Source organism: Eretmochelys imbricata, chromosome 14, assembly GCF_965152235.1.
Source record: "Eretmochelys imbricata isolate rEreImb1 chromosome 14, rEreImb1.hap1, whole genome shotgun sequence".
Taxonomy (NCBI): domain Eukaryota; kingdom Metazoa; phylum Chordata; order Testudines; family Cheloniidae; genus Eretmochelys; species Eretmochelys imbricata.
This window is the reverse complement of record NC_135585.1, coordinates 8,135,365-8,159,667: the sequence shown is the minus strand read 5'-3', so window position 1 is coordinate 8,159,667 and position 24,303 is coordinate 8,135,365. Positions and strand designations below refer to the sequence as shown.

Sequence of the window (24,303 nt, the reverse complement as noted above, 5' to 3'; positions counted from 1 at the left end):
CAGTGTGTGTCTCTTTGGAACATTATTGTAACCAGTGATTAAAGCAGATTGAAACAGGAAGGGGAGCTCATACCAGCCACCCAGCAAAGGCAGCTGGAGAGGAAGAGGGGGCTGTAGGGCAGCACCGCTTACCTAACTCAAAAAACGTCGGGGGAGGGGGGAGGAAGGCGGAGATGGGAGGGAGAGGGAAGCCTAAACACAACAGCACCTCTCCCCTTCCTTCAGCTAAAGCTTATTGACCAAAAAGAAAAGGAGTACTTCTGGCACCTTACAGACCCACCAATTTATTTGAGCACAAGCTTATTGACCGTTGCCCCTCCAGAGTCCCACCCCAGCCAGGGCCCTGTTTTTGCCCCTCCCCCACACCTGCTCCCTACCCCCCTCCCAGGGCCCTGCTCCTCCCCACATCTGTTCCCTCCCTAACATCCAAAGCCCTGCTCCCCCCACCCCCACCCCAGGCCAAGGCCCTGGTACTGCCCCTCCCCCAAGCCCCACTCCGGCCAAGGCCCGGCTACAGCCCCTCCCCCTTGCCAGTTCCTTCCTCCACTGCAAGGGCCCTACTCAAGCCGCCCCCGCCCGCCAGGGCTCTGCTACTTCCCCTCCCCCAGGTCTGCCTCTTCTCCTCCTCCTCCTCCCTTACCTCCTCCCCGCCAGGCAGGGCCCTGCAGCGGCTGTGGGGTGTCTCCGCCAGTGCCTGCGGGGTCCTGCCGCGAGCCAGCTGCCCGCGCTGCTGCCTGAGTGGGTGCCCCTGCTGGTTTCCGGTGTGTGTTTGAGGCCGGGCCGGGGACGCGGCGCGGAGCCGAGCCGGGAGGGGGGGGATGGCGGACGACGGCGCGGAGCGGTCCGACGGCCGCATCGTGAAGATGGAGGTGGATTACAGCGCCACGGTGGATCAGCGCCTGCCCGAGTGCGAGCGGCTGGCCCAGGTAAAGGGCAGCCGGCGGCCGCGGCGGGGGCTGAGTCATGGCGCGGCCCGGGCTAGGCCGCCCGCCGGGGAGCCGGGCCGGGGGACGCTCGCGGTGCAAGGGGGCTGAGGGAGGTACGCCGCAGCAAGCGCCCCCGCAGTGGGGGAGAACCCCCCCTCCGGCGGGGGGGGATGGGCAGGGCCGGTGTTTGCTGCGAGGGGGTCAGTCCCGACTCCCCCGGGGGGGGCCCAATCACGCCCTGGGTCCGCCCCCCTTCGGAAACAGGGGAGAGGTGAATGCGCTGGGGGCCGCGGCGTGGGGGGGAGGGGGAGCGGGAGCGCTCCGGGCTTGATGTATCTGTGTCATGACCAGTCTCCTGCAATGGACAGCGCCGTGCCCCTCCCCGCTTCACACAGCCACGGGACCGGGCACGGGGCGGTCTCCCAAGTCGTCCAGCTTGCGCCCCATCGCCCGCCCGAGGGCCCTGCTGCGGCATGTAGTGTGTAGGGTGCTGGTGGGATCGGCAGAGTCTCCCACTGGGTGGTGGTGGGGGGTGTGCCGCTTATGGGATGGAAAGGACGAGCCAAGCCCACCAGCCTGGTGACTGGTGTGCACAAGGGATCTGCAGAGAGAGAGAGAGAGACTACCACCAGCGTGCAGCAATAGGCCAGCACAGACTAAGCTGTACGAAGGAATCCCTCCCGGCTGGAGGATGGAGACCATCTAAGAATACAAGGATGACCGTACCGGGTCAGACTAATGATCCACCTAGCCCAGTATCCTGTCTGCCTACAGTGGCCAGTGCCAGGTGGTTCAAAGGGAATGAATAGAACAGGCAGTCAAAGAGTGATCCATTCCCTGTCCTCCACTCTCAGCTTCTAGCAAACAAGTGTGTTCCTGTGACACCTGGTATTTTAAGGCCCTTGTGTGCAGGGAAGGGGGCTACAGTAGAATCCCAGGAGAGCAGCTATGGATTGTGCGTAGTGACAAAACTGTGCCCCCTCCTAACCTCTCTACTTCAGCGTAGCCAGACACAGACTGCCCACTGCAGCATACATTGGGATCCTGGAGGCATCATTCCCCCCAGCAGCCAGACTTAGGCTTTATGCTGCAGCTTGCCCTTTCCAAATAGGTGTAGCCTGCAAAATTGCATAGGGAGGAGGTGGACTGATGCCATGTATGACACGTGTACAGTGGTGATGCACAAGAATTAGGAAACCAAGGATATTTCCCTGCAATATAGTCAGTCAGGCACAGGCCATATATGTCATTGTGCAGTTTATTTCTGTGATTGTAGGTGGACATATACTAGACAAGCTATGGTACACAGTTTGAAGGGACTTGGTCAGGATAAAAATAACTTTTGGAAGAAAATTCCCTTATCTGTATTACTAATACCTCAATGCCTTCTAAAAATTCTTCCAGTTTTTATGCTTAAGTAGCCCAGTGCTGCATTGTTTGTTACAAACACCTCTATTAAGTGTAGCTAAAATACTTGTTTGGAAATGTAATCTGTTTTTGGATTTAAAGTTCCTTACAATGGCCTTTAAATCCCATAGACAAATATAGGACATATAGTCCACAGTATCAAATGACTGCGGGCATTGTACTCCCTTGATTAGGATGTATATGAAGTGCAAAGGCATGTGTCACCTACCTCCTGGCTTGCTCTGTTTAATATCGGAAGGGAGAGATGGGTAACAGCAACGTTTTTTGTTACAGTATTTAACTGCATTTTTATTTACTTAGGCTTTGTCTTGAATAGGTTAAGTAGTCCCAAGGCAGACCCAGACTCAACTTTTTTTCCTAGTGTACATGCCGGGTAATGCTGATAGTTTAATTTAAGTGGTCATGTTCTAGTTTAGGCTAGAATTTGGCCGACTAAATCAAATTACAGGTGTTACCTTTCATCTTCATTCGGATGAAGTTTAGGAATTTAAATCTGGCTTATCGAGCATGTTTTCAAGCTTGACCACATTTCCTTGTAAAGACACAGCCTTAATGTGTGTCATGTGAGAATGGAGACTTATGGGTATACTGGGAGAGGAGGAATATACTTATATGCTTTTTAAATTGATGGTTACATTCCTGCCTTCACCATACTGTTACTTATGGTAGTTCTCTAGCTGAGGGAACGTGTTCTGTTTTTCTGTCTCTTTTTTAAATTATGTGTTACAGTCAGCTATACATTTAAACCGGCAGCTTTTCAAAATCTCCCTAATTCAAGTCGTCATAGCTTGACAGCCCTGAGATTATTCATAACTCCAGATTCCTAATGTGAAAATGTGTACTGTTGCAACTGAGTGTCATTTCTGTGTGGAGTTATCTGTATGGGTCTGTGAATTTCAAGGAAAGCTGAGATATACTACAACAACTAATTTGTTTAAAGTGAGGGAAGTTTAAGTATCTGAAGGTGGGATTTTTTTAAATTTAAATCAATAATTAAAGCATAGACACATTTTACATGAGAAAGAGGGAATGGGTTTGTGACTCAAGTGATCTGGTTGTATTCCTGGCTCTGTCACTGACTAGCTGTGTTGTTTTGCATGGGTTATTTAACAGATACTTTCAAAAGTGGCTTTTGATTTTGGGCATCAGTTTTTGGATGCTGAGTTTCAGACACACAAAGTCCTGCTTTTTAAGTACGCTGAGCTGTGACCGGTCCAAATGATGTTAAAGTATGGTCATGACCTCTGAACATCAGACTCAAGATGTCCCAAGTTAGGCACTCAAAACCAAAGGCCACTCTATAATTGTTTCCCTTAATTTCTGTATATGTTTCCCCATCCATAAAAAAATGGGGGTAATGATACTTCCACCTTTGTAAGACACTTTGAGATATACAGATGAAAAGTGCTATATAAATGCTAAGTATTATATTAATGTTTATTCCTATCTTCCTTGTTAAAGAAATAAACTACATTGAAATTACTCTTTCGCCCTGATTTTGCTTATGCTTTTTGTTTATGCTTTTTCTTCTATAACACATTTAGCTATTCTTGGGTTAAACTGTTCTGTATTTTTTTCAATGTTGATCCTAATAATGTTTGTCCATGATATTAGGAAGGAAGACTTCAAGAGGTCATTGAAACCCTACTCTCTTTGGAAAAACAGACACGAACGGTAGGTAGACTATGCTGTGCAACACATTTATTTCTGGGGTGTTCTCTCGTGTGTTCCCTCTTTCCCTGGCAGATAGTGGTGCTAGTGGGAAATTAGAGTGGTTGGCTCTGCCATGTTCCCCCTTTCCTTGATGGTGGTGGAGGGGGTGGGAAGTCTGGCTCTGTGCCATATTTCCCCATTCTTTTGAAGATAGTGGGTCTGGAGTTATAATGGATTATTGCTCTTGTTTTTGTATTGTCAAGGCTCTGCAGTGGTAGTGGCTCGGTAGTTTTAAGTTGTGTATGTAGTCACTAATGCACTTCTTGTTTGTTGCAGGCCTCTGACATGGTTTCCACGTCCCGTATCTTGGTTGCTGTAGTAAAAATGTGTTATGAAGCTAAAGATTGGGATGCTCTTAATGAAAATATTATTATTCTGTCAAAGAGAAGAAGTCAGTTAAAACAGGTGACCTTATATTTTTTTAAACAAAGAAATGCAGCTGTTTAGGAAGGAAAGATATCATGTTACCTTTCTAATTCAGCTTCTGTGTAGTACCTGTGCTCTTTGTGTTTTAATAGCCTTCTGAATATACTAATGCCAGCTTCTGTTGCTGCTTCTGATAGGCTTAGTCAAGGAGGCTTGTGTGCTAAATTCGCCTTGCTATCATCCACATTAACCTACTGAAAAATGCACTAGGGATGTAAAATATTAAACAGTTAAACGATAAGTATTAGTCTTACCGTTAATATATTGCAGTTAATTTTTAAAACAGATTGGCGGCAGCCCCGGATCTCTGCTGGATGGGGACAGGCGGCAGCCACGGACCTCTGCCGGGTGGGGCCCCCATCATGTTAACGGTTAAACGGTTAACCAATATAATTTTAATAGTTAAAATGGATACTTTTTAAAATGGTATTTACATCCCTAATATGCACGCACTCATGCATGCTTAACTGCAGCCTTCGCTCATGTTGCCCTTTTTTTTTTTTTTTTTTTTTTGTTTGTTTGTTTTTCTCTTCTGTTCGTTTGTTAGGCACTGTCCCAAGAATTTACAGACATCCTAGGTGTAAAATTTTCAAAAGTGATTTAGGCTTCTAAATTCCACTGAAAGTCAACGGGGCTTAGACTCCTAGGTGCCTGAGTTGCTTTTGAAAATGTTCCCTTTTGTCTTCATATCTCTCTAAAGCTCCTAGCACCCTGCTGCTGTATCAACAGTAATCTGTTCACTAATTCCTCTGAGTGAACACATCCTTAATTTAATGTGAATGTGGGATTCCGTTAAATTTTGGTCACTTTGTTCTGGAGCTTAACATCAACTCAAAAAACTTCATTGACTTTGTCCCCTTTGTTTATGGTTCTTATCTTTGAATCTTATTTCTGATATTTTTTTCTAGCCTTTTAGTTGTAATCCTAGATTCCTATTCTCCTCCCTTTATGCCTCTTCAGTAGCTTTCACTTTAAACACAATATTTAAACATCCTCTGCAGCTTTTTGTATTAATTCCAATCTTCTTGCTCATTTCCAGCATCTGTTAAACTTTCTTGATCGCTACCTCACACTACACCTAGGTTTCAAGTCTCTGATGACTAGCAACACCAATTCCTTTTTTTGCTTCTCTATTTAGGTATCTTTAACCCTGTTGATACTATGGTACTGTACCTAGTTTTGTGTTAATACATTGGTCACATTATATTCTCCCCTAGCCTCATGAAATGCCAAAAAGCTATGCATGATAAAGAGACTTCTTGTTTGCCCATTCCACTTTGGTCTTATTTATATCTGTTCACTCTTACATAATTTCATGGTTGAGATTTCTGCACCTTCCTGTTACCTGTTGGTGATATCCGGAACAAACAAGTCTAGACCCAATACAGGTCTTGATTAATTCCTTTTTTTAGACTTCCTCATTTATATTTAGTGGGGATGGATCTCTACCAATGTGCACCCTGGAATAGGACCCCACTGTCATGCCCCAGCATTAGAGAGTACTCTGTCATATGCTCCAACTGATATATTGTGGAAATGATACATCAGTGTTGGGAATGGAGGGGTGGGGTGAGGCAGAGCAAGGGACAGCCTGAAATGTAAAATTCCGTTAAGCAGTCCAAAGTTGGGGAAAAGCCATGGTGTATTGCCTACCTATTCTCTGCTGTGTTCTCTGAGAGAGATGCTTAGCCCTGATCACTGAGGTCTGCATCCTTTGCAGTTCTTAATCCAAGAAAATGTGTGTCATTAAGCTGTTCTTAACTAGTATTCTAGTCTTGTATGTCAAGTGTTTCTGAAGTGCTGATGCTTGGGATTGCCTACAATTCCAGTTTATTCAAGCCTCATGAAAGACGCTAATCCACACTAGTCAAGCATGACCTAGCTCATATGAAACAGGATTACTAGTGACTTTTGCTTACATGTATATCTAACTTGACTTTGGTTGAGACACCCAGGATTTAGTGAGGAAAGGTACATGAGGATTGTAAAGTCTGATATTTCAGACGAAGTTGTAACCTCCACCTCTTTAAATGCACCTAGGTATTCAATAATGTTATATCATAGGGGGATTTCTATTTGACCCTAGCTGGTGATCAGCTCTTCTCTTCAGACCTATGAAGATTGATATGTCTTAATTTTATTTTAGTGATTGTAAATGTAGATGATATTTTTATTTATGCTTGATAGCAGAGCAAACTGAGCTGTGTGGAAGGAGATACATTTTTAGGTTGCAAAAACTTTAGTTGTACGTTTTTTCCCCCTTTTGTGTTGAGAAGAAGTGGGGGGGAAAGGACTAAGATACTTAGCACATACTGGAATACAAATACAATAGTACAGCAGAGCAGTAATTAGCTCACAATGGTAAAACTGACTTTTTCCAGAAGAAAATGAATTATGAAATTGATATTGCAGTTTTTGGTTTACATGTAAAGTGTGATGTTAAACTGCTACAAATCTCAGAGTAGCAGTCGTGTTAGTGTGTATCCGCAGAAAGAAAAGGAGGACTCGTGGCACCTTAGAGACTAACAAATTTATTTGAGCATAAGCTTTCGTGAGCTACAGCTCACTTCATCGGATGCATTCAATGGAAAATACAGTGGGGAGATTTATATACACAGAGAACATGAAACAATGGGTGTTACTATACACACTGTAAAGAGTGTGATCAGGTAAGGTGAGCTGTTACCAGCAGGAGAGCGGGGGGAGGGCCCCTTTGTAGTGATAATCAAGGTGGGCCATTTCCAGCAGTTGACAAGAATGTCTGAGGAACAGCGGGGGGGGGGGGGGAGGAAATAAACATGGGGAAATAGTTTTACTTTGTGTAATGACCATCCACTCCCAGTCTTTATTCAAGCCTAAGTTAATTGTATCCAGTTTGCAAATTAATTCCAATTCAGCAGTCTCTCGTTGGAGTCTGTTTTTAAATTTTTTTGTTGAAGAATTGCCACTTTTAGGTCTGTAATTGAGTGACCAAAGAGATTGACGTGTTCTCCGACTGGTTTTTGAATGTTATAATTCTTTTGATGTCTGATTTGTGTCCATTTATTCTTTTACGTAGAGACTGTCCAGTTTGGCCAATGTACATGGCAGGGGGTATTGCTGGCACATGATGGCATGTATCACACTGGTAGATGTGCAGGTGAACGAGCCTCCGATAGTGTGGCTGATGTGATTAGGCCCTATGATGATGTCTCCTGAATGGATAAGTGGACACAGTTGGCAACAGGCTTTGTTGCAAGGTTAGGTTCCTGGGTTAGTGGTTTTGCTGTGTGGTGTGTGGTTGCTGGTAAGTATTCGCTTCAGGTTTGGGGGCTGTCTGTAAGCAAGGACTGGCCTGTCTCCCAAGATCTGTGAGAGTGATGGGTCGTCCTTCAGGGTAGGTTGTAGATCCTTGGTGATGCGCTGGAGAGGTTTTAGTTGGGGGCTGAAGGTGATGGCTAGTGGCGTTCTGTTGTTTTCTTTGTTGGGCCTGTCCTGTCGTATGTAACTTCTGGGTACTCTTCCGGCTCTGTCAGTCTGTTTCTTCACTTCAGCAGGTGGGTATCGTAGTTGTAAGAATGCTTGATAGAGATCTTGTAGGTGTTTGTCTCTGTCTGAGGGGTTGGAGCAAATGCGGTTGTATCGTAGAGGTTGGCTGTAAACAATAGATCGTGTGGTGTGGTCTGGGTAAAAGCTGGAGGCATGTAGGTAGGCAAAGCGGTCAGTAGGTTTCCGGTATAGGGTGGTGTTTATGTGACCATCTCCTATTAGCACTGTAGTGTCCAGGAAGTGGCTCTCTTGTGTGGACTGGTCCAGGCTGAGGTTGATGGTAGGATGGAAATTGTTGAAATGATGGTGGAATTCCTCAAGGGCTTCTTTTCCATGGGTCCAGATGATGATGATGTCATCAATGTAGCGCAAGTAGAGTAGGGGCATTAGGGGACGAGAGCTGAGGAAGCGTTGTTCTAAGTCAGCCATAAAAATGTTGGCATACTGTGGGGCCATGCGGGTACCCATAGCAGTGCCGCTGATTTGAAGGTTCACATTGTCCCCAAATGTGAAGTAGTTATGGGTGAGGACAAAGTCCAGCCACCAGGTTAGCCGTGACGTTATCGGGGATACTGTTCCTGATGGCTTGTAGTCTATCTGCTACCCAAGATCCATAAACCTGGAAATCCTGAACACCCCATCATCTCAGGCATTGGCACCCTGACAGCAGGATTCTCTGGCTATGTAGACTCAGGCCCTACGCTACCAGCACTCCCAGCTATCTTTGAGACACCACTGACTTCCTGAGGAAACTACAATCCATTGGTGATCTTCCTGAAAACACCATCCTAGCCACTATGGATGTAGAAGCCCTCTACGCAAACCACTAACCCAGGAACCTATCCTTGCAACAAAGCCCGTTGCCAACTGTGTCCACATATCTATTCAGGGGACACCATCATAGGGCCTAATCACATCAGCCACACTATCAGAGGCTCGTTCACCTGCACATCTACCAGTGTGATATATGCCATCATGTGCCAGCAATGCCCCTCTGCCATGTACATTGGCCAAACTGGACAGTCTCTACGTAAAAGAATAAATGGACGCAAATCAGACGTCAAGAGTTATAACGTTCAAAAACCAGTTGGAGAACAGGTCAATCTCTTTGGTCACTCGATTACAGACCTGAAAGTGGCAATTCTTCACCAAAAAGTTTAAAAACAGACTCCAACGAGAGACTGCTGAATTGGAATTAATTTGCAAACTGGATACAATTAACTTAGGCTTGAATAAAGACTGGGAGTGGATGGGTCATTACACAAAGTAAAACTATTTCCCCATGTTTATTCCCCCTGCTGTTCCTCAGACGTTCTTGTCAACTGCTGGAAATGGCCCACCTTGATTATCACTACAAAAGGGCCCCTCCCACCCCCCTCCACTCTCCTGCTGGTAATAGCTCACTTTACCTGATCACACTCTTTACAGTGTGTATGGTAACACCCATTGTTTCATGTTCTCTGTGTATATAAATCTCCCCACTGTATTTTCCACTGAATGCATCTGATGAAGTGAGCTGTAGCTCACGGAAGCTTATGCTCAAATAAATTTTAGTCTCTAAGGTGCCACAAGTCCTCCTTTTCTTTTTGCAACAAATCTGTTTATCATGGTCATACAGGTCTACACTTTATGTGAGAACACATACATTTGAAACTGGTATGCTGACATCAACCAGAAATAACTTCATATTTTTCTAGAAATTTACAGATACCACAAAGGAAGGGACAGTATACTCCACTATTTATTTAGACCAGGGTAAAATGCATACTGAACACTTCCTTTTATATTATGGAAATCTGGTAGCAAACAGATAAGCTCTTTCCAGCCTGCAAAGTAGTCAGTTTGATTTGGCATAAGAAAATATCAATTCTGTTCTTCAAGGGAAAAGCGTAGCTAGAATGAATCCCCCAAACAAGTAAATTGAGAACAAATTTGAAAGAAGTGATATAGACACATCCCGTTTGACTTGAGCCAGCCTCTGATCTCAGTAACATCTTCCTGTGGAAGGTCATCTGCTCACTTTGGTTATGTCTACCTGGGGATAAAAAACTCGTGCCTGGCCTGGGTCAGCTGACCCAAACTCCCGGGGCTCAGGCTGAAATGCTCTGTGAGGGGGGGCTCAAACATCTACACAGCAATTTTTGGCCCTGAAGCTGGAGCCCCACGAGCCAAAGTCAGTTGCCCCAGGCCAGCCATGGCCATGCCATGGGTCTTTTATTCTTCTCTTTTATCCTGTTAAGTTCATGCCTAGTAGGAGTGAAAACAGCCCCTCCAACACACCCACGCGCTTATTTTGGGAGAGAGTCCATTTACGTTGATATTAATAGTCCTCGTATCTTAATATTTTATTATAAATACTCCAAGGTTATATTTTTGGCACACTTCTAGAAATCTAAAAATAGAGTAATATTTTGTTTTGCATTGTTTACACCAGGCAGTTGCTAAAATGGTCCAGCAGTGCTGTACTTATGTTGAGGAGATTACAGACCTACCAATCAAACTGCGATTAATAGACACACTGCGTATGGTAACAGAAGGAAAGGTAAGACTTTTTGTTTTCAGACTGGAACCTTTTGATGTCTAGTGGCATAATAAAAAGGATATTTGCCTTTCTTAAAGCATGTCTTGTTACCATTATTTCCTTTTTCTGGTTAGAGAGAGAGACAAAACACATTTTGAAATTAATCTGATAAGGAAATCTGTATATTTCTATTCAAAATATCTTGGAAAATTATTTCCCTATATTGCTCATTTAAGTAGCTTGTTGGAATACTTTAAAAAAAAAGTCTCTATTTTAATGACACCTTCAAGTATTAAAGCTGAGAATTCTAAAAATTCAATTTAATGGTGTTTGTTTACTTTTTATGTCTCCTTTTGTGCAATGAAAATAGACTAGTCAGTTTTACTTCCTTATTCTGGTGAATTAGCATGGTGTCGAATGCTTATGTTCCAAACACTGAACGTGATTTTTTTGTTTAAAAATCTTGATGTAGGAATTTTAAAAAAACAAAGGACAAAAACCAAAACAAAAAATATAATTCATGGGAACATTTCTATTAGGCTTAGCTTTTGTACAATTTGCTTTTAAAAAATGCAAATACTGAGTTCAACTGGACCCTACAATGTCTTTTTAAGATTTATTTTCAGTACTTATTGTTGACTATAAGATTTAAAGTTGTGTACATATCCATCATCATCATCATCATCAAAGGCAAATTCAGAAGGGACATAGCTTCCTTGTACATCAAGTACCTCCTGGATAGATCTCTGGCTTGGTTCTTCAGACAATTTAGTTAGATGTGCAGTCTTTTTCCATCAATGGCAGTCTTATTGCATCACTGAAGCTTTTGGTGACCATGAGACTGCTGACAGTGCAGCAGCATTCCTCTTTTGTGATTACCACATCTATTAATTTTCATAATCAAACAACAAAAAATACAAAAAGGTAAATGACTTGCACCTTGTATATGTTCCCAAGTACTGCACGGTTCACAGGATTTCCAATAAAATTATGCAATTACGCAACTTGTCGATGCTGCAAGACTGGACAATACAAAATCAGACAGTTTTACTCAGGTGTAACATGTTAGGATGGAGGGAATTATACAAACAAAAAAATACGCTAATAGGTGTAAAGGTGAAGGAGGGGACCACAGGGCAGTGGACAAGGACAGAAAAAGCAGAGATGTCAGGTGGAATGGAAGGCTGGCATTATTTGATCTATCTTAACATTTTTTGTCCAAACATATATAAAAAAAAATCCATATTTCTTTGAATTCATATTGATCTCTACATCGATAAGCGATTCTTTCTTTTGCTGCTAACTCATACTGGTCCGAATATCACTGCTTTATTCCAGGCATAAGCCTACTCCTCCATTTATGTAACATCATGGACTTGGTAATCATTGCACCCCTCAAGAACCAAAATCTTTGCAGTGGAGTTAAACACAGCATAGTAGGTACATAACCTAAGATATAACTTTCAGCTGAGGTTTGGTTGCTGAGGCCAGACACTATTTTTCACTAATGTCCACCTCTTTTCACAGCTGTCTGACTGTTGGACAGTCCCATAGTATATGCATCAGGGTTCCTTTTTCTTTCTTACAGCACCAACAAACGTCAGAGGACAGGGACCCCATCTTGCCAACCTCTGTGGTGTCCAGTACATTATGAGTAGACTATTTTGCTGATAATCACAGAAGCATTTGTAACATTCTGTAATATTCTCTGCCATTGGGCTGTGATAACTTCCCTTTCTATGGGTTCACAAAAAGCTCCAGACCAGTGGAGGGCCTATTCATTAGTAAAAGCATATGTAGTAGACATAGGCCTAAGGAGTTTATGAAACCTTTCCAAGGTTCCCAGTTGCTCTGGAACTTCTGGCAGTCCTAGGACATCCGAACCAAATTGATACATCAACAGATGTTTTAGTTGTAAGTACTACCACTCCGTTGAGGGTGGCAGGTCATGTTGTTGCATTAGTGTTAGAAAAGAAACAAAGCTCTCATCCTTGACTAATTGGGAAATCCCTATAATATTCTTGCTCAGCCAATTCTTCCAAATCACAGGTTTTCTCCTTCCTCTTTTCACCCCCTCCCCCAATTTGCAAGGCTGGGGTACCTCAGATAGGTGCTTTTGGATGACGGTGAGGATGAAAGTTGTACGTCTTTGCTAGGATTGCCCAGACCCTTCATGCAACCACCCGGTTAATGCTGAAGTGGTTGTAACCTAGAGTTGGAAGCTGTCACAATCACAGTCAAATAGCCCCATGGGAATGTCACAGTAAAATTGCCCCCCTTTGGGGTCCCCTGGGTAAGCACCAGCATTGTATATCACTAATGCCTATATAGGCATATACATAAAAATGGATTCTGGGAGGGGTTGAAGGTGAGAGTGTGGAGTGAAAAGTTCCTTTGCAGGTTACAAGAGGCCGTTAGGGGAGGAAGGGAAAAAGGAATGGGTTAGCTCGACGCTCCAGCTAGGTCCAAAGATAAGACGCTGACTCCAGCCCAAGGCCATGGCACACAACTGACTCTCAGCTGCCTGCCAGAAAAAACGGGGGCCTGAATTCCAACCCCGACCAGCCGTAAAAACAAAGCAGTAAACTAAACTGCCAAAAATTGCAAAAACTAGTAAAACGGTAAAGGCCAGTGGGGGGGGAACAACAGTTTTGCGTCCCCAAAGCCGGGGTGTTTTAAAAAAGCCACAAAAGGCCAGTGTGGACTGGTACAAAAAGCACGGGGGACAAAAGTCCCTAAACAAAACGCCCCAAAAAACCCAAGGACTTAAAACCCTCCTAAAAGCTAAAGCAAATAAAAAATCAACAGCAGACCCTGGATGGCCTGTGCACAAAACAAAACTCTTGTCCGCCTTTCCCCCTCTTCTTCTTATGTTACACCCAGGCTTGGCCAGCCTTGGGTTGTGCATGTGTAAGTATGAAAGTGGGTTAGGGCATGGGCACTAACGCTTTCTTCCTTCCTCTGAGTGACATGGGAAGCACCCCGCATTCACCGCTGTTATTTTATAAATAAAGCTTTAAAACTTAGTCACTTGATGTGCTCCTTCATCTCCTCCCCTCAAAGTCCTGCGGCCTCAGCCTAATCACCTGATGCCCCAGGCAAATTGGTAACATAAATCTGTCACAAAGCTACATGATGGTACTGGAGAGGGGACTTAGTTTTGTCCATATTGTAACCAAACCAGTGTGTGCTGCTGCTTGCACAGGCAGATTGGCCGTCAGCTGCAGTGATTCACCAAAATGAGCCAACAAGGCAACGTGATTGGCATATTTGAGGTCTTGAAGCAAAATGGTGGTCAGCCAGACACTACCAACAGCTGCCTCTTCGAGCTTATCCATGTTGGTATTGAACAATGATGGTGACAGGACACAGCCTTGCTGAACTCTTATGGAAATAGGAACCTATGCTGTGTGTCTACCATTAACTTGAACTGAGCTTTTTGTTCCATTATAGAGCTCTTCTATCAATGACACTATCTTCCCAGGGACATCAGGTTGCCTTATTAGATTCTCCCAAGCGTTGCTCAATACGCTGAATAAAAGGGCTGAAAGAAATCTGTAAAAGGTGCTGCACGTGACTTATTAAATTCAGACATCTTCTCAAAAGGCTGTCTCAAGGTAAAGATCTGGTCGTTAGTGGAATGACCAGGTCTAAAACAGCACAGCCTTTTCTGTGAAATGCATCACTGATTCAAGACATTAACATGGAAACAAAGATTTTCTTGGGACTGCCAACAGTGTAATACCTCGGTAGTTACTCGCTTCGGCCTTGCTGCCCTTTTTGATGAAGGGCAAAATAACACCCTTCTTCAACTCATTGTGGATGGTGTTAGTGTGTCAGAAGGTCTGGAAGAGCATATGCAGTTACAATGACAAAACACACCAGTTTTCAGCAGCTGAGGATTAATGTTACAAATTGTATATTTATGAAGTTATGTTACACATGTAAAAAGTAAAGGAGTAAGGATGCATCCGATGAAGTGAGCTGTAGCTCACGAAAGCTTATGCTCAAATAAATTGGTTAGTCTCTAAGGTGCCACAATTACTCCTTTTCTTTTTGCGAATACAGACTAACACGGCTGCTACTCTGAAACCTGTTACACATGTGTTACTCTTAGTCTTATTAGGTATGATAGAAAATTAACAAAATAGGAAATGTATCATAGAAGTCTGTGTTTATTTACTCTTACACCTTTTACCAGTTCAAATCAAGCCTAGGTAGCTGGTAACCAAAAGTTGTTAACTAATGGCTGGTCAGAAGTGCTTGTAAAAGGAGATAGTTTCCATCCGAGTTTGTGGTAGACAACAGTTCCCATCACAAAATGAGCCATCATTGTTTGCTTCACTGAGAGTCTTGGTAGAGAGATGAATGAATTATCTTATTCCTAGATGCTGACCTTCCAGATCAGGGTTGAGACTCAGTAACAAAGGGAGCTTTGCAGTGTTGCTGCCTCTGCTGTATCTCTTATCTGAATATTGCCAGGGCTACAGCACTGGTCGTGAACAATAGATTAACGAAATATTAAAAAGAAGTGTTTCCTATTGTAATGGTTTTTAAATACAGACTATACACTCTCCTTAAACTTAATTTGAGTTTCCAAATATTAAACTCTTATTGTAGCACAGAGAAAACTTCTATGGAAACATTTCTTAAAGCAGGTGTAACATAAATTAATGCTCTACTCACAAAGTCATCACATTATGTTCACTTCATTTAAAGAACAGTAGAAAGATTTCAATGAGACTATTCATGAGTGTAAAGTTACGCAGATGTGTGTATTGCAGCCTTAGATGTAACACGCTTTAACTTAGTAAAATAAGTTTCAATGTTGGATTTTATTTTAATTCCAGATCTACGTGGAAATTGAGCGTGCTCGTCTTACAAAGACACTTGCAACAATAAAAGAACAGAATGGTGACGTGAAAGAAGCTGCTTCAATTTTGCAAGAACTACAGGTAATGCATCATATGGTTCATAAGTGTTTCACCTACAAAAATCAATATTTTCTCAACAACTAACAGTAAGATTGTAGAGAGAGCTGAGGCTTAATTAAGCATAGCTATCCAGGAACCAATTAACTGTATTCAGTGGAAGTGTAATTAGATTTAAGATGCTCTAGCTCTGCTAATTTGACTGATGCTGAAAATTACTCAGCATATTTTCCTTTTGGGAAAGGAGGTTCCCATGCATTAGCTGGTACAGAAGATTTAGTCCTAATTAATCTTTTGACTTCTGGAACAGAGAACTCAAACTCTCTCACGCCAGCATTCAAAATGAAGTGTTCTTGGATCCACTTGTTCTTTGTTGTTTTTTTGTTTGTTTGGGTTTTTTTACATGAATTTGGCACAGGGAACTGGCTCTTGATGTGTCTGGAAGGAATTCCCTCCCATGTTTTATTCTGCTAAAAGAGTAGTGTGTGGGTCCTTTGGGCTGAGTTAAGGATGTGAGGGTATAACCAAAGAGAACCCTACACTTTTTTCACATTTCTATTTCTTCAGAGCTTGAGAATTCCCATCTGTTTGCCACATAACAGCCACCGTTTTTTCTGCTGAAAGGGGTGGATACACTTCCTTCAAAGCTAATGAACGTTGTTGTTTAGTCATCTAGTGTGTGGATGCTTTGTTCAAAGGTAGAGATTTCTGAGTAAAATTAGCTTCTTGGTTACAATGCCTTTCTTAAGAAACTTTTCCAGAAAACAAGAGGCAAATGTTTAAATGTGTGTGTGCATAAATGAAGCGTGTCAGTGGGGGTTTGTGTATGTTGGACTATGCATGCATAAACAAGTGCATAAGGCAAGTTTTGGGGGGGGATTTTGGCTTATGTGCGTACTCTTTGGGTGATTTAAATGCACGCGGTCAGACCGTATGAATTTGTCCTCTGTTATAACATATATATGATGCTCAGTAAGTCCATGTAGTAGAATTATACATATAGCAGCTTTGGTTGAAAGCTAAATATTTTATAATAAGCACATGAAAGAAGTATGATGAAAATCTTTTGCTAGAAGGGCATGCATCTCTCCTTAACATTATTAAATAAAGATCCATGGAGTTAAACACTTCAGTTTCCTTTTTAGGTGGAAACCTATGGTTCAATGGAAAAGAAAGAGCGGGTGGAATTCATCTTGGAGCAGATGAGACTCTGTTTGGCTGTAAAAGACTATGTTCGGACCCAAATTATCAGCAAAAAAATTAACACCAAGTTTTTCCAGGAAGAAAACACAGAGGTAAAGTTGATGGAGGGATTTTTTTTTCTGTCAGTCTGTCAGTTCTCTTTATGCACAGGAGTTTTTGTATAGTCAGTCTTGGAATTCAGTTGGCTGTAATTTGTGAGATTAGTGGATCTGTTTCAGATTTTGACATTTGTTTGAAATTGTTTCAGAAATCAAAGCTGAAATACTACAACTTAATGATTCAGCTGGATCAACATGAAGGTTCCTACCTCTCAATCTGTAAGCACTACAGAGCCATTTATGATACTCCTTGTATCCAGGCTGAAAGTGAAAAATGGCAGCAGGTAAAAACGTGGCAAATGGAACTGCAGCAGTTCATAGTGGCAGATACCCATTTTACTGTATATTTACTGTATTTGTTAGAGATGAACATGGATCCTTTAGTCCATCTACGTGTATATGAACATTAACAAACTGTCTACATAAGGAGGAATATAATAAAAGCAATTATGCGTGTTCTTATGTAATTAGTATTTGTATCAATGACATATAGTGTATGTTGTCTTAAATTCTGAGGATGACTTAACTTCTCCATTTCATGAGTGAAAGCCTAGAACAACTTGTGAAATTAAATTCTGAACAATATTTTTCTGAATTTATGGAGCTAGCTCTGAAACAGCATACACAATGCAAATGCTGCAAACTCAAGATTGTTTTTCTCTTAAATGCTATTATTACAAATAACTTGACCTGAATCATCTTGCCTTGTGATCAAGATGTAAAAGTTTTGTTATGACAAATTTAATTATTAAATTTATTTTTATTTTGTTTTATTACCTTAGTTTCTTAAAAAAATTGAGCCTTACAGAATGTATATTGTTATATGTACAGTAGATTAGCCCCACATACATTTTATTTATACTTTGAGAACTGCTTTTGTTTTGACATCAGTATTGTTTTGTTCTGTTTTTCTGTAATAAAAAAACATCATTTTTTTCCTTTGAACAGGAACTGAAGAATGTTGTTCTGTATGTTATCCTTTCACCTTACGACAATGAACAGTCTGATTTGGTACACAGAATAAGCAGTGACAAAAAGCTAGAAGAAATCCCTAAGTATAAGTAAGTATCTTTTGAATAGTCCACTCTGACAAAAAACCAAACAAAAAAACAGCCCTTTAAGGAGTGTTTTGAAGGCAGAAGGGATTCAGCTACTGTTAGTCTACTGCAGTGGTTCTCAACCTATTTACCATGGTGGGCCGGATCCAATGCTACCTGTATGGCCCTGAGAATGTCACATGGGCCGCAGCTCTGTGCTGATTGGGCCCCAGGTTGAGAACCATTGGTTTACTGTAAATATTTCCTATACAATTTAATGTGGTGTGAAAAAAAAATCTATAAAGATGTTTTTGTGTGTGTGCAAATTAGAATTATAAATAGTAACATAAATGTGTGTCTGTGTTGGAGAGTTCTGTATTCTGGACATAGTCTGAACAGCTGTTATTCCATAATACTTCACTAAATAATACTGAGAGTCTAATTTTCAAAATATGGTCCATATACAATCGTTACATGCATATGATAGAATTTACATGTGCAAACCCTTTTTGCATAAGCACACGGAGTACAAATCAAGCATAAATTACTTTAAATGTTGTTGTTTGCACCCATGGATGTACATACGAGAATTGCAGATGGACAGGAGAGACTGGGTTGATGACACCCCCTTTTAAATTTAGCTCCGAGTATCTGTCTCTCCCAAAACTATACTGTGCAGCTTGTATAGTCAAGTACAGCTGTGCAAAGTGGGTGTGAAATGGTTTGGTTTGGTAGAATTTGGCACAAATTTGCACAGGTGACTAAGATAACATATGGTACAAAGAAGTGGAAATTGAGGCCGTAGAGTGTGTGTGAGAGAGAGAGAATCAGTCAGTCAATAGGAAGTGTTAATGTAAAAACTTCCCATTTGTGAATTATAAATTTTAAAGTGCTGAGTAGAATTAAAAGTTATAATTAGTAGTGATAAAATCAAGCTGTTTGCTATGGCCGGATTTTTAATACAAAATACAAGTTTTATTGGTATAGAATTGTGAACTGATTTCATTAAACCATTTACAGAGATCTTTTAAAACTATTTACCACTATGGAGTTGATGCGCTGGACCGTCCTAGTCGAGGAATATGGAAAGGAATTAAGAGAAGGAAGTCTTGACAGTCCTGCCACAGATGTCTTTGGTTATACAGAGGAAGGTGAAAAGAGATGGAAAGACTTGAAGAACAGAGTTGTGGAGCACGTAAGTACAGCCTGTTTTTTAACCATTCTTACAATATAAATTAAGCATGGAATTGCTAAAAATGCTTTTTGCTTATTTTATTTACAAAGAGAGGGACAGGAGAGAAGATATGAGAGAAGCTGATAAGTTGTCTTTTCTTCTTTTCATAATGTTCTACTTCTTTTGCATTCCTGAAATGTTAATTTTGTAGGTATGTGTCTCTGCTAGCCGCTGATGCTGTGTCAAAAAAGTAGATCAAGCACTCTGAGAGTGATGCACATTCCACCACTTGGGCTCAGAAATCATAAACTAATTTTTGCATTCACTTTAGCAAATTGGAATATAGCAGTTTGTGCAAACAATGGAATTATAAACAAAACAGCACAAGTGCAAACAAATACTTAATATTTAAATAGGGCTTACATGAGTTATAAGACTCGGCCCTGTGAAATTCTGCTTAGGGTAGAAACTTGAAAAGAGTGCAGTTTAATATTAAATCTGTAGTTAGTATCTTGCCTTTGTATATGCAGGAGAATTGTATGTATCCAAGAAAAGACCCCTTATTCGTTTACATACCTTTCTCTGGATAAGCCATTATAGCAACACAAGTCCTAATCAGTTTTTAACATTGACTTTTATATTTTTGGAGCCTGTCAGTTATTTCTTGCAAATAACCCTCTACTGTGAATACTTTTATTCCAGAATATTAGAATAATGGCAAAATATTATACCAGAATTACAATGAAGAGGATGGCACAGCTCCTGGATCTATCTGTTGATGTAAGTGTTGCTCAGGATATCCTCAGCATTCTTCTTAGACTTGTCCATATGGTAGAGAACTTAGTATTCAAGAAAATAGCTTTTTGACTTAATTTGCATTTATTTGCATTTGGTGTTTTTTAAGATGAAAAATATATTACAAGTCTATCACAAATAGTGTTTGGAACAGCCATGCATCCAGTGCAGAAAGAGGAGGTAGAAATATATCACTCTTAGTAAAGAACCTGGAGGAAGAAAATTTGCCCTCTCTCATACTTATGCTTATCACTATAGTATATGAGCGCCTCACAATCATTAATGTATCTAGCCTCAAAACAGCCCTGATGATATTGCTTTTAGTCTCTGATGCCCATCCTTGTGTAACCAATGCTTTCCAGCTGTTACCATCAGAAACTAAATGGAAAAAACAATATTAACTTTCAGAGAGATACAGGTAACATTAATTGAATTTTGGTTCAATTATTATAATTCAGAAACTGTTTAAAATCTCTCAGGAGCAATAATACAGATGTTAAATAGAATATTTTTCAGTTTTGCCTCTGATAATGAGTTTATAGCAGGGGTGGGCAAACTATGGCCCGTGGGCCAGATCTGGCCCATCAGGGCTTTCAGTCCAGCCCGCAGGATTGCCAGCCCCGTGGCGCAGCGGGCTAAGGCAGGCTCCCTGTCTGTCCTGATTATGCACTGCTCCCGGAAGCGGCCAGCGCAACATCCTTGCAGCCCCTGGGGGAGGGGAGGCAGAGGGCTCCGGGTGCTGCCCTCACCTGCAGGCACTGCCCCCCGCAGCTCCCATTGGCCGGGAACGGGGAACTGCAGCCAATGGGAGCTTCAGGGGTGGTACCTGAAGGCGAGGGCAGCGTGTGGCTGAGATGCCTGCCCCACCCCACCCCCCAGGAGCCACTGCTGAACATGCTGGCCACTTCCGGGAGAGGCGCGGGGCTAGGGCATGCAGGGAGCCTGCCTTATCCCCGCTGCACGCCGCTGCCATGCCGGAGCCGCTTGAGGTAAGCTGCAGCTCGCCGGAGCCCACACACCAAACTCCTCCAGCACCCCCAACCCCTTGCCCTGAGCCCCCTAGCCCCCTGCCTTGAGCTCCCTGCCACACCCCTCTGGCACCCCAACCCCGTGACCTGAGCCACCTCCCGCACTCCGCACCCCCTCCTGCACCCCATTGGCATTGGGAGGGCAAATTCACAGCTTGTTTAGTTCAGAGTATTTTGCTTTAAGATGTTTTAATTGCACCTCCTGCTCTGCACAGCACCACCTCACAGAAGCATCATTTACCTGACCAGTGTTTGTACAGTGTAATTGGTGTGGAATTTAGCAGTAGAAATCATGTTCTGGAAGCTGTTTAGCCAAGTGCTCCCAGTGTATGTTAAGAGGCTTTCAGATGTAATATATTTGACTTGTGCAGTTTGTTAGATGTATCTTGAACTGAAAATAGATGTTAACTGTTTAGTGTGGCTAACATAAGAACTTGCTGACCTTAAGTAGTTTAGTATCTACAACATAATTCCAATGCCAGAGGCGTTAATATTAAATATTATGGCCACTATAAGTGCCGTAATTCTAAGAGACTGTATTACTGTTAGTATTGGTAACACCTCAGTCACACTGCTGTCGTGTTAACTGGAAATTTGAAAACAATATTGGGTATTTTGTTAATTACAAATGCTGTTCTCCTTATTCAATGCCGTTTGTCTCCTTTGCAGGAATCAGAGGAGTTCCTGTCCAACCTAGTAGTAAATAAGACCATCTTTGCAAAAGTAGACAGGTTGGCAGGAATTATCAATTTCCAGAGGCCCAAGGACCCAAATAACCTACTCAATGACTGGTCTCACAAGCTCAACTCACTGATGGCCCTAGTTAACAAAACCACACATCTTATTGCCAAAGAGGAGATGATACATAACCTGCAATAAGATGCTTCAGTATACTTAATGCTTTTGAAGAAGGCATTAAAACTTGGTAATAGACTATTATCCCAGTGTATATTTGGTTTATTTTCTCCCTACCAAACCCTCCTTGGCCAAAACTTAGAACATGAATAAAAACTCTTGAATTCTTGTTGACAGTTAAGTTCCCTTGATTATTCAGTTAATTGTTAAACATTTTTTTGCTACAGTTGGTGACAACATAATAAAATGTATTGCCTGTGTTATCAAAATTAGTCTTGTGATTTATCCCAGTAGTGGTTCTTTTTTTTTTTTAAATTTGTAGATGTTTGTCTTGATCCACGTAAGAAATAAGTCTGCACTTACTACTTTACATGGTTACTTTTGTTTTTGAAGATGTGTGGGGTATGCTGTGACATTTTTGGCAAGTATTTTACAAATAAAATGCACCAAAGTAATGTCCAAGGATAAATATTTAATATGTCAAAGGTCTAACTTGTATAAAGGCCAGGAAATTCAGGTTTAAGACTGATGCTTCATTTTTCTTTGTGCTTCAGTATTGCAGAGGTTTTAGACCCAGCACTTCATCTTATAAAGGCAGCTTGGATTTCTCAGACGCAGCTCTGAATTTCCTGGCTTTTATGGGTATGGGCCAGCTCCTTAATTTAACTGTGTTGTGGATTTTAATTTGTAACGGCACCAGTAGCACATAATTAACTTGGTTGATGCTTCAAATCCACCCTCTTGTTCTGTTCATTTTGCCTTAATTATATTCCAGACAAGAGAGACTTCTTGCTTGCTTGAACTGGTCATAAGAGAGACAAGGAGGGGTGGAGTGGCTTTCCAGATGCCAAGAGAAGCCTCTGGTAATCTGAAAAAGCAAAGATGATATTTAAGTGTCGGTTTCTAGAAGTCTGTGCAACAACTCCAAGATTGGCCACACAGGGTATTTGGAGAGTCACACACTACGCATAATAGGTAGTTTTTTTGTTTTTTAAATCAATTTTTATCCCTTGGGAGGTATGTATTACTATTATAAAATGAAGATGGGCAAAATTTGAACTGGAAACTACTTCTTGGTACTGGACTTCTCATGATATGTTTGATATTTCACAGTTAATGGCAATGAAGAGGCTAAAAGGGACACTATCAGGTTAAAAAACGCTTTCTAAATAATATAAATGTTACAGTATCATAGATGCTAAAACTGACTACTTAAAATTTGAGTTCCCTTTTCATCATTTACGCTGTTACTTTTGTATTTAATTCAGCTGGGACAATGAAAGTCAGTGGGATTTAAGCACATGCCTAAAGTTAAGCATGTATTTGAATGCTGTCCTGAACTAGATGGCTGTCCTGAGTTGAGGCCCAATTCAGTACTAAAATTCATGTGTGTGAAAGTGCCTTTAAATCAATGGGAGTTGGAGGCTTTTGAAAATCATGAGTAAAACTGAAAATCATTTCTGAACCAACTAAGTATGTAAACTGCCACACACGAAGTTGAATTGCTAGAGAGGTGGAATAAAGAGCGCCTGGGATGAAGGAAAACACAATGTCAAGATACGAAGTGTACAGGGAGCAGCATTTATTTTTATTGCTCTTTTAAAGACTCCATTAATACCATATTTTAGTATTAAGTGGAAAAAAGTGAAATAGGTTACACGGGTCTTTATCTTTTTCTGTAATGTGCACACACATTCTTCATCGTATATTTTAGTGTATATACGTGGCTGGTAAGAGACTTTGTGCTGCACTACAATTAATCAAGGTATTTATCCAGAAAGAAGATGGTTTAAATTTTCTAAAGATATAACTTCTCGTGTCTATGTTGGAATTTTAGGTGTGTGTGTCTGTCTGTCTGTGTGTGTCTGTGCATATATACACACATTTTATATATATATAAAAAAAAAAAGCTGGCTTTTACATAAGTTGTCTCTCTTCTCGTTACCCTGTAAATGTTAACTGTAGATCTGTTTGGATGATAACTGAGCTAGCTATGCCAAAATAGAACTTCATTTTTTCTCACATACAGCATTACAGGATATGTGAAGCTTCTTAAAAACTCAGCTACCCAATCAAGTGATTTTGGTCGCTGTAGTTTCCAATATTCAGTGCTTAGCAGATGCTGCAGGATAGGGTAATTAAAAGGAAGACTGAAGAGAGGAGTGACTGAGAAGTATTAAGTATGATATCTTTCAAAGTGATAATTTAGAGGAATGGAAACAATTCCTACAAGTTTTGGTGTCTTTGTGAATAGGAACTTTGTTTTTATAATTTCCTGATAATATTTTGCTTCTGCAAAAAAAAATGAATTGGGTAAGTAGGCAACCATGATTCTAAAATAAACAATGGAGAGCCAACAAGAAGCAAAAAAGGCATCTGGCTATTTTCCCACCAAGGACAGCATGGATGTTTGGCTAAGGTGCCCTCCATTTGCCTACACAACTTGGAAGAAAGATTAAGAAATATGTCCAATTTCAGACATCTTTGTTTAAAGTAAATATGAGCCTTTGTGAAAGGCACCAGACTGCCAGTGGATGTCCTCTGCTTAAATCACAGACCAAGTCATGTAGCGTGAACAGTGCTGCAATGCAAGCACATATGCACACCCCTATTCAACTAATATGCCAGAAGATTGACCAT

At 41.5% G+C, this 24,303-nt stretch overlaps 2 protein-coding genes across 2 annotated transcripts in view; one reads left to right on the top strand and one right to left on the bottom strand.

Annotated features, from left to right (window-relative positions):
• Nucleotides 1–856, bottom strand: part of PITPNC1 (phosphatidylinositol transfer protein cytoplasmic 1) — a 197,738-nt gene extending 196,882 nt beyond the window's left edge. Inside the window, 2 exon segments of the mRNA XM_077834431.1 lie at nucleotides 641–815; nucleotides 818–856. Coding sequence (XP_077690557.1) covers nucleotides 641–815; nucleotides 818–856 — 214 coding nt within the window.
• PSMD12 (proteasome 26S subunit, non-ATPase 12) lies at nucleotides 749–21,932 on the top strand. Its single transcript, XM_077834429.1, has 11 exons — nucleotides 749–926; nucleotides 3,969–4,028; nucleotides 4,344–4,472; nucleotides 10,456–10,563; nucleotides 15,393–15,497; nucleotides 16,619–16,768; nucleotides 16,924–17,058; nucleotides 17,723–17,835; nucleotides 18,832–19,006; nucleotides 19,688–19,765; nucleotides 21,478–21,932. Exons 1-11 carry the CDS (start codon nucleotides 819–821, stop codon nucleotides 21,685–21,687), a joined length of 1,371 nt encoding a protein of 456 aa, XP_077690555.1. The 5' UTR covers nucleotides 749–818; the 3' UTR covers nucleotides 21,688–21,932.
• Nucleotides 21,933–24,303: the final 2,371 nt, after the last annotated feature.